A 16,706-nucleotide genomic window follows, 5' to 3' on the forward strand; every position below is an offset into this window, starting at 1 on the left:
AATTATGTGGTCCTCTAATTTAAAATGATGAAACAATTAAATAAAAATTTAATTATTAAACTAATTTAAATAGATTTTTTTAGAAAAGCAAACTAATTTATTAAAAGGTATATGACAACAAGAAAAGAACAAATGATAAAAAACGACTTCAACATGCAAGAAAAATGAAATATAAGATGACTTTCATATTGATTTGAAATTTAAAATGCAATGTGAATAGTGCAATCGAATTGATCGACGTTAATGCAAATGAATCAGATGAACAAAAACTTAGGTCAAAATTTAGGGTGCGACAATGATCTTTATAGACCCAATCTCGGTTGACAGAAAAAAGTAACTTACTACGATGAAGATTGGACAAAATTACTTCATCAAGATTAACTCTATGACCAAAGAAGGCACAAAACACGTTCTTCAACACCCATAAGGTGTTCACCCTCCATATGTGAATCTTGGGGGTACCCTAGGACTAAAACCCCAAAATTTTATTTAGGATTTGGTTTAATTATTTATTTATTTCTTAAATATTGATTAATTATTTTTAGAGTAATATTAATGATAAATTAAGAGCTTATTTATTTAAAAATATTAAAAATAGTAGAGAATTCAAATAATTACAATTATTTAAAAGTTTTGGGTCAATATCGAGATTTTTAATAAAATAGAGGGAGTTTGATAAAACTAATTGAAAATTAAAAGATTTTGTGAAAATAAAATAAAAAAAATAAAATAGGGTTTTTCTCTATATAAACATAAAAAGGATTTAGAGAACAAGAACTTTCGAAAAAAGGAGAATAAAAGGAGGCAAGCCCTAACAAAAAGAATTGTAAGAGTAGGATCTCCCATCCTTACTGTTGTCCATTTGAATAAAAAATATCTTCTATGGATCTCACCCAAACATAACAAGGTGTCTGCTCTAATGCCAATTGAAATTTTATTACTCAAGAGATAGATGTTGGACCAGATGTCTGGGACAACTTGTCCAACTTGTTATACCAATTTTAACACAATATGACGACAACAACAATGATTCAAAGTAAAAATAATAAAGAACACAAGAGAATTGGTAACCTAGTTGGGTGCAACCTCACTTACGTCAGGGGGTTCCAACCCAAGAAAAGAAATTCACTCTTCAACAGAATTAGTATAAAGTGTCTTAGATGAACAAGTCCCTTGTTCAATGCACCTCTTCTTAATTCTACCCCTAGTGTATTTTTATTTAGGACTCCTCCTAAATATGAGACTCCCTCTCATTTTCTCCAAATCACTAACCCTAGTGACCAATAAGGTAATCAAAGCATTGAATATTGAATTACAACTCAACTAATAAACTAACACCTTATGATATGAATGTAGGCGCTAGCGTGGTGCACAAACAACACAAACTAAAGACTCGAATAACACCATAACACAAAAGATCTTCAATCCTTGCGTACATCCTCTCAAGAAAAGTTTGAGTCTCCTTAAATAACAATGCACTTCTTGGCTTTTCTCCTTTGGATATCAGCTGTGATCTCGTCCATATTTGTAGAAGGTTTAGTTAGATTCTATTTTTGATTTGTTCCACAAAGGCCTCCAACAAAAGATATGATTTATTCTTAGTTCAAATTCAAATTTAAATATCCAAATAATTATATTTGATCTTATTCAATTTGTCAAATAAATCTAGTTAATGCATTGCTAAAAGATAGCAACAAATCTGATTGAAACACAATCAGAATTTTCGCTCCAAACAACAATAACATTGGCCTGTTGACAAGGGTTAGCTGTTGCACATATGCTGGAACATTGTATCCCACATGTATTCATTTTTCACCAAAATATCTTATATACTCCGTGTTGTTTTTGCATAATACAACCAATCACATAAAACAATAAGACAGATAACGAAAGACAGTGAAAAAAAGAAGAAAAAAAAAAGTAAGAATCAACGTAGAAAATATCCTCATAAAAAAACATAAAATTTTTTGTTAAAAAATAACTTAAATTATATTTATTCACCCTGACATGATTAAAAAAATGAATAAATAAATACAAAAGTGTTCGCTAAATTAGAATGATAAAATTAATTATTTTATTCAAATTTTAATTAATTAACCTTAGATGACATAAAATTAATAATGAAATTAATAAATTTTATATTTAATTAATTTAGTTTAATTTTTATATGAATATTTAGGCTATTTTGCGAGTTTGGAGGGGAAGAAAAGACTATCGAAAACGAAATTTTAAAAAATATTTGATATTTTTAAAAAAAATACATTTGTTTATAGTGATAAAATCATTACTAAATTTTTAATTTTCACTAAATTCTTCGTATTTTCCCAAACCTTCTCCTTCTTTCCCTCTAAATTCGCAAATAAAACTTATAAAAAAGCCAAATTAATCTAATTATACTACTAGTACGTTACTCCCAAATTTAGGTTTTGGTCAGCTTTTAGAAAAAGAAAGACACACAGTTGGTCACGTGAAGACTATTTCAGCGTGATTCTCACGCGAACTTTTTTAATTTTTAAAGAACTAAGAAAAGAAAAATCACATATTTAGGAATATATACATTGACTTTACACTTTTGCATACGCAGCACATTAATAAAAAAATCAAATTAAATAGAAACACGAAAACGACAATATCACGAGAATAAAAAATAGATAAATCAAATCAGGACCGTACGTTTTATTTTAAGACCATTGCTTAGAATAGAAGTATCATCGTTTGTTCAAACATAAGGGAAGAAGGAAAAAACGAAAGTGTTTCGTTCTCTTCTAACTCTCTGAAGCACTGAGCCGACTCGGAGCTTGAGAACGAGTTAAGTTTTTGACTCGGAGGAAAATACAGAGGAAGAGAAATACTACATCATGTCTGGGATTGCTCGTGGACGTCTCACCGAGGAGAGGAAGTCATGGCGGAAGAATCATCCTCATGTCTGTATAATCACTGTTTCTAGTCCTTTGTGGTTCTGTTTTGAATTTGTTTTTTGTTTTAGGGTTTGTTTTGATTCTAATCGGGGTTCCGTTTTTGGGTTTTTTCGTTTTCTGATTTAGGGTTTTGTTGCGAAGCCTGAGACACTGCCTGATGGGTCTGTGAATTTGATGATCTGGCATTGTACTATTCCTGGAAAAACTGGGGTTTGTTATTTTCTTTGATTTTCTATTAGTTTTTTTTTGTTGATTGTGAATGGATGAAATTCTTAAGGTTTTTTTGTTATATTGGTTTTTTATTTTTGTTTTGTGAAATTTACAACTGATCATCATTATTAGGATTTCTTTAGTGGGTTGTTATCCAATCTATTGCATCTTAAGATAGAGTCCTTTACAAGATGGTTTTGTGCAGATGAGTTAGACTTGATATAAGAACCTAGTAAGAATCTTCTCCATTTCATAACCATAGTTAGTTTTAAATTTCAGTTTCTGTGCGGTGTTTGATATTATGGATGATTGAAGTCTTAATTCATGTGGTAGTTGTCAATTGTTCGATATACTCGTGTCGTGTCCACAACTAATCAACATTGTTAGGGTTTATTTACTTGGTTCTTGTTATTCAATCTATTTCATCTTAATAAAGAGTCCTTTAATACAAATACTTCTTATCTGCAAGAACTTGTTTGACTATCAATCTCTCTTTTATGACTTCACTACTCTAGTTTCTCTCTAAAAATCTCTCTCACCAAGAAAATTTCTCACATCTTGCATATTTGACTTATTTTTCATACCTATCACATTCTTCACATGTTTCCATATTAATTGCAAGATATACATTTGTTAATAAAATATCAAAGTAGATATTGAGAATTTTGGTTAAACTCAGTTCATCTGCTCATTCTTGTGCTGGTTGTGTTACGTGTTACTGCCCCTCCTTCATTGTCCTTTTGCCTCTTGCCTTCTGTTCATTAGAAACTAGACAATATGGTGCTTAGATTAGAGACAGTGGGTCAATTGGCTCCAAGGTTTGTTTTAATATCTTGAAGACAGAGGGCCAAAAAGTGTGTGCCACTGCCTCATTGGAAAAGGAAAACAGTAAGAAGCATAACCATTGTGAAAATAAGCAGACATATATAGGATAAATGTAGTATACATGTAAAAGATTGCTTGTTGTGTAGAGTATGAGAAACTGGTAGACAGTTAGTTTTGCCTTCTATCTAACTATTTTTCCAAATGTTTGTTTTGTTTCTTTTACAATTATATAATGGCGCGTTTGCTTGAAATTGAAAGGTATGTCAAAGGCACATGTCTTAGTGAATGGGCATCACACCGCTCATCTAAAAGCCCCGATTCTCTGGCCCCTTTTTACTTTATTTGATCATTTGAAATCAACATTTAATTATCCATTAATGAATTAGAAATTTTATTTTTTGGGCAAAAATGGGCTATGCCATTGAAATTAGATCTGATATGATAGAAAAAGAAATAGAAAAATAGCTGATTTGAGAAGTTAGCCAAGACATCTCACCTAGAGTTTGACTGTGTCCAACAATCAAGAAGAGAGCAATATGCCTTTATAGTTCACTAACCGTATACTACAATAACAACAATCAAACCTTACCCCACAAAGCGGGGTCGATTACATGGATCAAGTTCCGCCATAATGTTCTATCCAATACCATGTTTCTATCCGATCTGTTTATCGAGATCTTTCTAATAGTGTCTCTTATAATTTTTCTAGATCTTCCTCTACCTCTAATTGTTTGACCCCTCTACATCCTATTCACTCTCCTTAAAACATAATCTATATGCTCAAACCATCTAAGCCTATTTTCCACCATCTTGTCTACTGTAGAGGCTACCCTAACACTCTCATTAATATTGTCATTTCTAATTTTATCCCGTCTAGTCTTACCACACATTCAATGCAACATTCTCAATTCTGGTACACTTACTTTATTTTCGTGTTTTCCTGTCTAACATTTTTTCCCATACATCATGTCTTACTGTTGTTCAATAAAAAAATTTCCTTGAGCTTGAGCGGTACTTTTGTATCCCATAAAACCTCTAAGGCTCTCCTCCATTTCAGCCACCCAGTTTGAGTTCGATGGTTTACATCCCTTTTATTTCTCCATCATTTTGTATTACAGAATCAAGATATTTAAACTGCGTGACTTGTAGGATGATATGGTCTCCAACTTTCTCCATCAATTATCCTTTTGCTAAACTTACATTCTATATACTCCGTCTTACTTTTGCTTAGACAATAATCACGTGTTTCTTAGGTTTGTCTCCAACATCTCATTTAAATCCTCCTTCGACTTTCCGAGTAGGTTTATCAAAAAACATACATCTTAGAGCTAGCTCTTGGACGTGTTCCGTAAGTACATCCGAAATTAAAGTAAAAAGGTAGGTATTTATGGCTGAATATCCCATTCATATATATCTTGGATAGCTCGAATATAGGCAAGCCTAACCCCTTTCTTCTCTAGGACTTTTAACAACATTTCTCTAGGCACCCTATCATACACCTTCTCCAAGTCAATGAAAATTAAGTGCAAGACTTGTTGGTCTATCCGATGCTGCTCCATCACACGTCGTAGTAGAGAGATCGCTATCATGGTCGACCTCCTAGGCATAAAACCAAATTGATTCTCAGTAACTCAAGTCCCTTTTCTTAGTCTCCATTCAATCACTTTTTCCCATAACTTTATAGTATGACTCATAAGTTTGATTTCCCTATAATTTGCACAATTTTGTATGACCCCTTGTTCTTTTAGTGTGGAACTAAAATGTTTCTTCTCCATTCATCCAACATTTGCTTTGACTTCATAATTTCATTAAAGAGTTTGGTGAACCATTCAATGTCTCTATCTCCTAGAATTTCCCACACTCTAATAGGTATGTTGTCTGGCCTAACTGCTTTACTATTGTTCACCCTTTTCAATGCTTCTTTTATTTCTTGTTTTTGAATCCGATGGTAGTAATTATAGTTTTGATCCTCATCTCTAATGTCGAGTCTGATTGAGACTGATGAAATATCATATCCTACCTTAAGCAAGCATATTTATAGATTTTTGTCTTCCTTGGTTCTCAAACCTTATTAAATGGACGATTATAACTTTTTTCATATAAGGGATCCTGTTTAAAGGTTCTATCAGGGCAGTTTCTATTCATCTCAACAATGCAATCCAAGATTGCGTTGTTTGACAAGGCAATCTGACAGGTATTTTTACTTCTTATTCGGGCTAGAACTTGATTGCTTCAGAAATCAGGTATAGGTGATCGGAATCCCTTTTTAATTTGGGTCTGGTAATGGTAAGTCCAAGCTCCCAAGCATTTTGGCTTATTTCTCACAATTCCATCCCTGCCCTTCAAATGCTGCATCTCTGTGGAATTACCACTTCTAACATCTGTCAGATGTAAGCAAGGGGAGGAGATTATTCTGCATTGTGTTCGAGATTGTTTTCCTGTAATTTGTAATGGACTGCTCTTGGCTTCACTTCTAGCATCTTCTTTGTTATTGAACCTTCAGGGTGGTTTAAAAATTGCTTATAAGTTCCTCTTAACTCCTGATCTTGGCATGCTTGTGGTATTTCAGTAGATTAAGAAACCTTCAATGCATTGCAAAAGAAAACATGATCCAACAACCAATTATTGTCAGTCACTAGCAACCTGGCTTCCTTGATTCAAGCATGTTTCGAGCCACCAACTTCAGCATCTAAGTGGGATAGATGGGTTTCATCATATTATTAAAACGTGGATGATAGCTTTGCTCTTGAATCTTGATGCTGATTCAATTATTTAAACATGGATGATAGCTGTAATATTCTAACAGTTGTCATGGATCTCCATTAGGTCCGCCTATGGAGGTCTATTTAGGAATATTCATGGTGATTGGATATGTGGATTTGTGGTTTTTTTTTTTGGCAGTTCCTCTAGTTTTTATGTGGAACTTCTGGTTATTTTTCATAGTTTGGCTGTTGCTTGAGATATGAAACTGTCATGTTTTGTTTGGATGCAAAGAATGCTATTACCCTGCCTTCTAATACGATTAATCACCACAATGCTTCTATCCTCCCAAGCATTGGGATTTGCTTGGCTCTTAATTGAAAAGCATCATAGTCTCTCGCCCTCGTAGTTTCTTGTTTCTCCTTTCTTTCTTGGCAGCGTCCCCATTGATACTACTACATCCAAAATCCACAAAATCTGGCTTGAGGTCAAAAAAGATGTCAAAGTGGTGAATTGAAAATTCCAACTCTTTGGGTTAATTCTATTCGGCAAATGCGTAGTTACAGAAATAACTTGAATATTATACCCTTGACTGTATTGTAAAAGAATCACACTTTGTTTCCGTCTTCATTGCTAGGATTGAGCTTGCAAATTAACTAAGCATCTTAGTGAGTATTAAGCCTATAATTTACATCTTATTAATTTTATTTATTTGCTGCAGACTGATTGGGAGGGTGGCTTCTTCCCCCTTACATTACACTTTAGTGAAGACTACCCTAGCAAGCCTCCGAAGTGTAAATTCCCCCAAGGTTTCTTCCACCCTAATGTTTACCCATCTGGAACTGTTTGCTTGTCTATACTTAATGAAGACAGTGTAAGTACATGTTTCTTAAAATTAACAAGACAGTTTAAAACTAATTCTTAATATGATTTAACATTCTAAGCAAACTGATTATAGGTTCATTATTACATGTAGGGGTGGAGACCAGCCATAACAGTGAAGCAGATTCTTGTCGGCATCCAAGATTTGCTTGACCAGCCAAATCCTGCTGATCCTGCCCAGACAGAAGGCTATCATCTATTTATCCAGGTACATAATTCATTCTTGTGCGCATCCAAGACCATCTTGACAAGAAATCCGACTATTTTTTTTCTGGTTTAGAGTAAAGGCACAGTTGGTCGACACAGTAATTTACTTTTCAAAGTGTTCAATATCAATGTGTCGGTCTTGTTTACCTGAAGATAGTTGATATTAGGATTGTTGTTGCTCACATTCTCGAATATAGTTTTGGAACATTGCATTATGAATAATAGGTTCCGAGACCCTGTGATCATATATGTAAAACATTTTATAGCTACGTCTCTATTTCTAGGTAGATTAACTAGGATTTAGTTTTTGTATTACCATGAAATAATCCGTACGTTGGAATAATTTTTGCAGGATACCACGGAGTATAAGAGAAGGGTCCGGTTGCAGGCAAAGCAGTACCCACCTCTTATCTAGTACACACTATCAACTTATTTAAGAATCTATTGATAGTATGGTAGATATTTTCTCTTTTCATCTGTTAAAAACTGTTTTGTTGTGATCATTGGCATGCATAACATGCAGACACCAATGTTTTCACTATTCATGCTTACTCATCTGGATGAAATGTTGATATATAAACAATGTGAGAGTCAAACCAATGAGTTCTTGTTGGTGACTTCTGTGCCTTATGTTTGCTAATACATTTCTTATTTATTGGATGATTACTGTAATGAATTATGACTATTCTCTCAGGAACTTCTCATTTCTGGATATGTTATTTCCTTTTTGGATAGTAAACTTTAGCACAATGGCTGCATAAATCTAAATAATTACTGTCTTTTTTGTTGTTGTTGTGAATGTCATTTTTAATCTAGAATGTTCTAATAATGATGTGCTGCGATGATTGGGTATTGATTGGCTGAATCAATGTGGCCATCTTGTCTATTTAATACAGAAGACAAGAAAAATAACCTCAAATCTCAATTGATTGTTCACAAAAATATCCCTTCTTCCTTCTATACACGTCTCTTCCATTTTTACAAATGGTATCACTGTCATCCAGTTATGACAACTCCGCAGGGATCAATTGCCGATTTGGAAAAAATGATTGATGATTGTTATGATTTCACAAAATCATGATTTGACGACCTAGTTGTCCAAATAGCCAATGAGTTGGAATCTTGCGTGATATGATTTGTACCGACTCTCTTCGAAGCGAAAACGACCACTCTAACAGTAGTCATAGTAGTGGTGAACACATACTGGAGAACAATGGCAATTGCAACACTTAATGAAATCTATATTTCCAAGGAGTTTCCCAAATTCGATGTCAAAAACGTCCGAGGCTGAGGCATGCTTAGCTTTGATTCACCTTGACCGGCTTTGAGGCATGCTTAGCTTTCATTCACCTTGACCGGCTTGTTCTTTCGGGATTTAATTTGCCACCCCCCGTTATAATCCCTGTATTTTTGTAATGACAAGTGTTCATTATTTATCCTAAAGAAATAGGAAAAAAAAATTACTATGGACATGTAGTAAAAAGTAAATTTTTGGTATCGAAATACGAGTTTTACCGAAAATTGTGTGTAAATTACAAAATTTTCGAAGGCGATTTACCGGGCATTTTAAAAATTCTAGTGTTGCGCAGAAATACCAAAGAAAATATCAGAAATTTTTGAAATTTTTTACTAATAACACAATTTTTCGGCAATTTTTAATTTTCGGTATACCGGAAATTTTTGTTTATACTTGAAATTTCTTATAAGTATGTAGAAATATGCTATACTTTTGTTGACCAAAACTGACAAATTCTACTGATTTTTGTACAAATTTTACAGAGTTCGTCACCACCGATGTTGTGTATGTTTTCTATGTAACATGTGCAATTTTTAAATGTTTTTCCATCTCCAAGATATTGATAGTTTATTCTTTTTTAATTGAAGTCCCGATTTGAAGTTTTAACATGGGCACATGCTATTGGTAAACGACATGATATTAACAACAATATTCGTTTCGACTCTGCTAATGGAAAACATGGGAAGAAAGATAAATTGATTATGGATTGTTAGAGAGGAAGAAATTACAAAGGAATGAATGCATATGAAAGCTATGATTAAAATATAAATTCTCTTTTCCTTTATTAAAATCTCTCTGAAACCCTGATTTTTCCTATTGAAAATTGAATATAGAAGTTTTTGATTATCCTGTTGGTAATAGTATCCTGGCGTGCACCATAATTCTTTCCAAAAGTGAGTGGCAACTCTATAATTGTCCTTTCCTTTCCTAGTAAAGCAACTTGCATGAATTGAATGGGGACAATTAAATAGTCGTTACAAGAAGTAGTTTGTTGCATGTTTTGGAAGCCTACTCTAGGCAGCTTTGCCTACAAATTTCAATTCCTTTCTCTTCTTTCCACTCTTAGCATGAACTCAAAGTCTTAGCTTATTTTTTATGGCAAATACTATCTTGTTGCGCAACAACTGGTTCAATTAATAATTAACATCTAGAATGTATGGTAGGTTATGTGTATGCTATTTAGATTTATGATTGCAAGAGATAAAATTGACTTTAGACACAACAATTTTTCATATGTTCGGACTTTTTTTAGTAGAAATAATTTTTGCCTATAATTGATTTGAATTCTTTTTTACTCTAGAGATAATTCTTAATCTCAATGGTAATATTGAACTTAGTTTATATGTTATTTATAAATAATAATATAAAATTAATTAATTCAAAACTAATTTTTGTCAAACTAAGACAAATGTCAATCAACAACAACAATCAAATCTTATTCTATTAAGTAAAATCAGCTACATAAATCAATTTTTTCCCATAATATTCTATTTAAAATTATATTTTTATTTAAATAGTTAATCTCGAGATCTTTCAAAATAAATTCTCTTATACTCTTTCTAGATCTTTCTCTTCTTTTAGTTGTTCATTTGATCTAGTTTCCTTACCAGTGTATATATTGGTCTTTTCTCGACATGTTAAAATCACCTAAATTTATTTTTCAACATATTCTCTAGTATCAATATTACCCGAACACTCTAATATTTTCATTTCTAATCTTATTTTCTGTTTAGTCTTAAAATAATTTAATAATATAGTACTCCATCCGTTCATTTTTAAGTGTCATTTTAACATAAAACTCTTTAAACAAGATAGTGGATTATTAGAGTTATTTTTTCTATTATACCCTCATTTATTTTCTCTTTCCAAATAAATTTAATCATACACTCTTTTTCCAATAACTAATTGAGGAAATAATTAATGTTATGGAAAATATGAGGTGGAGTTATTGGGAAAGTAAGAGTATAATTGACAAATTATAACATTAAACTATAAAAACGACACTTATATGATTGGTGAAACATGCTTATTTGATAAATTCTGCTCCAATGATACCCTAAGTAAAGGTGAGCATGCAATAATAGGTGTTGAATGTTATTTTAAATTTCTAAGTGTTACAGAACAGGTGATGATTTTGAGAATGTGTAACATCCTATGTGAATATGTGAACTATCTTTGATTTATTCGTTATATTATGTGCGGGGAAATAGGATGTTACATATGACGTTCAAGTTATCACAATAAATTTTGGCATGTACGACAACCATTTAATCGTCTCGGATACACTATCATCATTAGAAATCCTCTTATTAAACCAACTTAAGAATTTCATATTATGCCGTATCAACAACCACTTGTAATTCATTCGGGGATGTTATTTTGTTATAACTGTTTTGTGAGTAGCTGTGTAAGGTTCAACTTCACTAATATTATTCAATATATAAAAATTTGCTTCAAGTACTACTTCCCGAGCCATTGACTTAACATTTAAACCATGAGCTCCTCTACCTCCAAATCTGTCAGCATGACGAGATTTTGGAATTCCTATAGACTATTTTTGACAAATAATTTGAACAAAACTCCACAACTTATGATGTGATATATTTTTCAATGATCGAAGCTTCCGGTCATTGATGATTCTTCGTATATACTTTAAAGATCCTCATGTATCGCTCTATTGAATACATCCGCCTTAAATAAACTTGACCACATAATTTTATTTCTCTGACTAGATGAACAAATAAGTGAACCATAATGTCAAAAAATATGGAGGAAAATACATCTCCAACTGACACAAGATTATTGCAGCCTCATCTTCTTATTACATATAACATTGAAGAATAAGCACAATCTGATTATAGTAACTCTTAGATTCTTTGGAAGGATGCCACAGATAGCCACTAATAGAAGTTGTTGCACCAGGACATGACAATCATGAAATTTTAAGCCAATTAACTTGATATATTTCATTGATACAAGTTTCTTGATGTTTGATGAGTAACCTTGAGGAACTTTGATACCATGCAAACACTCGCAAAAAAATTTCTTTTTCTTTTTAGATAGAGTGTGACATGTCGGAGGCAAATAAGTTCTTTTTTCTCTATCTTCTGGAGGCAATTGTTGTCATATACCCATCTCCACCATATCTTAACAAGAATTCTTATTATCTCCAGTCTTGCCTGGAATGTTTAGAAGTGTTCCTATCAAACTATCACACACATTTTTCTCCATATGCATCACATCAAGACAATGTCTTACATCGAGGCTAGACCAATATGAAATATCAATTAACACCAATCTCCTTTTCCAAATATTCCTCTCAACATGAACTCTTTATTCTTTCCAAAGACAACAATAAGGTATTCTTGTCGTTGATAAAATTCATCTCCAGTTAAAGGTTTAGGAGTGATTTCAAACTTCTGCTCTCTCCGCAATCTACGATAAGGATGATTGGGTTTTAGAAATTTCTGATGCCCAAGGTAAACCGTCTTTTTTCCAAACACAAGTTGGTGAAAATATGTATTAGATCCAAATATAAGACACGCTTTATGTCCTTTGAAACTATATCCAACCAAATTTTCATATGCAGGAAAGTCGTTGATTGTGCAAAATAACATTGCACGCATCTTAAAAATTTCACCAAAATATGCATCATCAACATCAACACCTTTATCTCACACAAGTTTTAAAGCTTCAATTAATGGACTTAGATAAACATCTATGTCGTTTCCAAGTTGTCTTGGTCCATAAATCATCATACTTAACATGATGTACTTGCGCTTCATGCTCAACCAAGGAGATAGGTTGTAAATCGTGAGAAGAATATGCCACGAAGAATGGTTAGTACGCAGATTACGAAAGGGGTTCATTTCATCAATGGAAAGCCTAAGCCTAAGGTTTTTTGGCTCAAGGCCAAAATTCAAAAACAACGAATCACTTTTCTTCCATTGCAAATAATCAACTACATGGCGAATGTTTCCATCATCTTTTCTTTCATCTGCATGCCATCTAATATTCTTTGCGTCATTCGCATTAGCAAAAAGTCTCTTGAACCTTGAAATTATTGGCAAGTACCATAAAACTTTAGCAGGAGAACGTTTCTTACTGCCATTGCCATTGACATTGCCATTGCCATTGTAGTGCGACTCACCATATTGCGGACATTGATCAAAATTTTCATGCTCTTTTATGTATAATATGAAATCATTATGCATGTATTTTGATATACTCTAAATCCATTGGACACAATATCTTCTTGACCTCATAACAACGATCCAACAAATTGTTATCTTCTAGTAGCATTTGTTTCAATAAATCAAGCAATTTTGTGAAACTTTTATCCGATCACTCACTTTTTGCCTTCAAATTAAACAATTTTAAAAATGGAGACAATCATGTAAAACTTATGCACCCATTACATAAAGGCGCATCTTTGTCACTACCTCACATCCATGTTGTATAATTTTGACACATTCCATCACAACATAGGTAATGTAATATTTCTTCCTTTGACAGTTTTTTGATATTCCCACAATTAATACAAGGATAATAAAAGACACCATTATTGTCGGGAAGATTTTGTTCGGTGAATTCAAGAAATTCAAGAACTCCTTTCTCATACACCCAAACCTAATCAGCTTACATCTAACCACGATTCATAACAAATTCTGAAGTTTATATAAAAAAACTAATGTGAATGACACACTAATGCTGCACCCACAACATACTAATATGTTTATATTTGATTGATACCAAACTAATATAAGATTTAATTGATATTGTTGAAATTAAATTAAATAAATAGTAAAAGATATATTTTTTTATGGAACACTTTTAACATAATTGGATAAAATAATTTTGATCATTCTAATTTGATTTTGATTATGTACACTAAATTGTAAGGATTAATTAACTTTTACTTTTGTAGATTGAAATGGATTTGATTTGTAGTTCAAATATTTGTCTTGTATTTTTTATATATTAATGATACTATTTAGTATATTTTATATTTGTCATAATAAATATTTGTCTCATATTTTTTTTTTTAAAAATATTTTTCAATGATAAATTTGTCCTATTTTTTTTATACTGAAAATTCCATTAAATCAAAAAAAAGAGGAGAAGATACACAAGGGAGGACCAAGTCAAGACCCCTAATCAACAAAGCCTAAGCCTAGGGGTATCCTCCTTGTCTAAAAAGTACTCTTAAACTAAAGTAGAATGGACAAGATTAAACCAAGAAAAACAGCGAGTAGATAAACCCAAATTCGCCAAAATATCAGCACAAAAATTGGCTTCCCTATAGGCATGAGAGATCATGAACTCGATATTGCGAGTAAGAGTCAAGCAACGAACGAGATCTGATATTCCAAAGAACCAGGCTAGAGTTTAAAAAAGCATTAACCACCAAGATACAATCCGTTTCCAACCAAAGCTTTCTCCACCCCAAACAAAGAGCTTTCTCAATAGCCACAATAGCAGCTAGAAATTCTGCCATGACCGAGTTACCTTCCCCATGAAGTCGCAAAAACTTCCCGAGTGAGAAGCCTTATCGTCCCTAAAAATTCCCCCACACGCAATAATTGATGGTGATCCTCTAGCAAGTCCATCCATATTAACTTTAATCCACCCCTTAGGAGGAGGATTCTATAAGACCTCTCTCATTGCTAACGGCACACGCGGATGTAAACTAATATTCAAGCCTTTTAAAATTGAAAAGCTAGTAATAGAGTTATTCGAACAACACGACGTGTTGTCACCCACCAACCTAGCTCTAAATAAAATGGCAGTGATGCAAGTCTTCCTATTTCTTATATTCAACAAAATGTGTTATGTGTACCATTTTTTTTATAAATATTTATAATTGATAAATATTTCGAAAATTTCTTTACCCACCTCCCTATGGGGGTCACCCCCAGCGAAAACCCCACTTTACCCCTGCTTCGGAAATGCATTTCCAAAATATTTTTTTTTCTAAATTTTTCCAGACTTCGGAAGTGCATTTCCGAAAAAATTCCAAAAATTGGGATTTTGATTAATTCGGAGATGCATCTCCGAAAAAAAATCTAAAAATTATGAGTTATGAATAATAAATATGAGTAATAAATCTAAAAAAATTTATGAGTTATGAATAATAAATATGAATGATAAATCTAAAAAAAATTGATATAATTTATGAGTAATGAATAATAATAATATATTTTGATATAATTTATGAGTTATGAATAATAATTATTATATATTTATATTCTGATTCATATTTTAAAATTTAAAATAATTTTAATTAAAAAAACTAAAATAATTTCACTTACAAAATGAGTTAAAACTTTTTATTTATATATTTATATATTTATAATAATTATTATGTATTTACAAAAAAAACTAAAAAAATGAGTGTTTTAATTTATATATTTATATAATAATTATTATATATTAATTATAAATATATTTATATATTTATATAATAATTATAAAAATTAAAAAAATGAGTGTTTTAATTTATAATAATTATTATATATTTATATATTTATATAATAATTATTATATATTAATTATAAATATATTTATATATTTATATAATAATTATAAAAATTAAAAAAATGAGTGTTTTAATTTATAATAATTATTATATATTTATATATTTATATATTAATTATTATATATTTATATATTTCACTTACAAAATTAATAATTATTAATATATATTTATATATTTCTATTCTGATTCATAATTAAAAATGAATTATAATTTTTTATTTAGTTTAAAAAAATTAAAAAAAGATTTTGTCTTAATTTTATTCAATGAATAAGTTTTATATTTAATTCTATATAATTCAAAATTTACTTATAGAATTAAAATGTTTTTGATTTATATAAGTTAAAAATAATTTTAAACTTTAAAATTGTTTAAGAAATTTTGATTCACCTTGATTTTATTAATTCACCTTCATTTTATTGATTCACCTTAATTTTATACCTATTAATTGTATTGATTCACCTTGATTTTAATTTTTTAATAATTATTGAATTCTTTCGGAAGTGTATATCCGAAACATTCTAAGACCAATTTGGTCTTGGAATATTTCGGATATGCATCTCCGAAGACACCCCCTCCCAAAAAAAAGGTGTTTTCGTAAATTCATCTCCGAAAATCCAAAAAAGGGGTGTTTTCGGAAATGCATTTCCGAAAACACTTTTTTTCGTGTTTTCGGAAGTGCATTTCCGAAATAAGACAAATTTTGAAAAAAAAAAAGCGTTTCGAAAATACATTTCCGAAGTGGGGGTATTTTAAGTTTTTCACCAGAGGTGGCCAAGAAAAGAGGGAAGTAAATTTCCAATATTCCTCATTCATGTATCACTCAAAAATATTTGTCTGATATTCTTTGTATTAATCAATTACAATTTTTTTTTTTTTTGCATAATCTTAATCTTGTATTCTTTTTATATATTTATATGTGATCAATATTTATCTTATATTTTTTTATGTATACGTGCTAAGCACTTGTTTCTTTTTCTTTAATAAATATTTATTGTGTTTTTGAGAAATACTTATCTTGTAAAAAAATTCTGTATAATATTGAGGAATTCTTATCTTGTATTCATTTTATATATTTATATATATGTGATAAATATTTATCTTGTATTATTTTTTTTTATGTATACGTGTT

At 31.1% G+C, this 16,706-nt stretch overlaps 1 protein-coding gene across 1 annotated transcript; it reads left to right on the top strand.

Annotated features, from left to right (window-relative positions):
• Positions 1–2,695: 2,695 nt before the first annotated feature.
• LOC131639334 (SUMO-conjugating enzyme SCE1) lies at positions 2,696–8,456 on the top strand. Its single transcript, XM_058909839.1, has 5 exons — positions 2,696–2,924; positions 3,045–3,128; positions 7,375–7,527; positions 7,630–7,743; positions 8,095–8,456. The coding sequence occupies exons 1-5, from the start codon at positions 2,859–2,861 to the stop codon at positions 8,155–8,157; spliced, it is 480 nt and encodes a 159-aa protein (XP_058765822.1). The 5' UTR covers positions 2,696–2,858; the 3' UTR covers positions 8,158–8,456.
• The last annotated feature ends 8,250 nt before the right edge of the window (positions 8,457–16,706 follow it).

The sequence above is a fragment of the Vicia villosa genome, linkage group LG1 (assembly GCF_029867415.1).
Source record: "Vicia villosa cultivar HV-30 ecotype Madison, WI linkage group LG1, Vvil1.0, whole genome shotgun sequence".
NCBI lineage: Eukaryota > Viridiplantae > Streptophyta > Magnoliopsida > Fabales > Fabaceae > Vicia > Vicia villosa.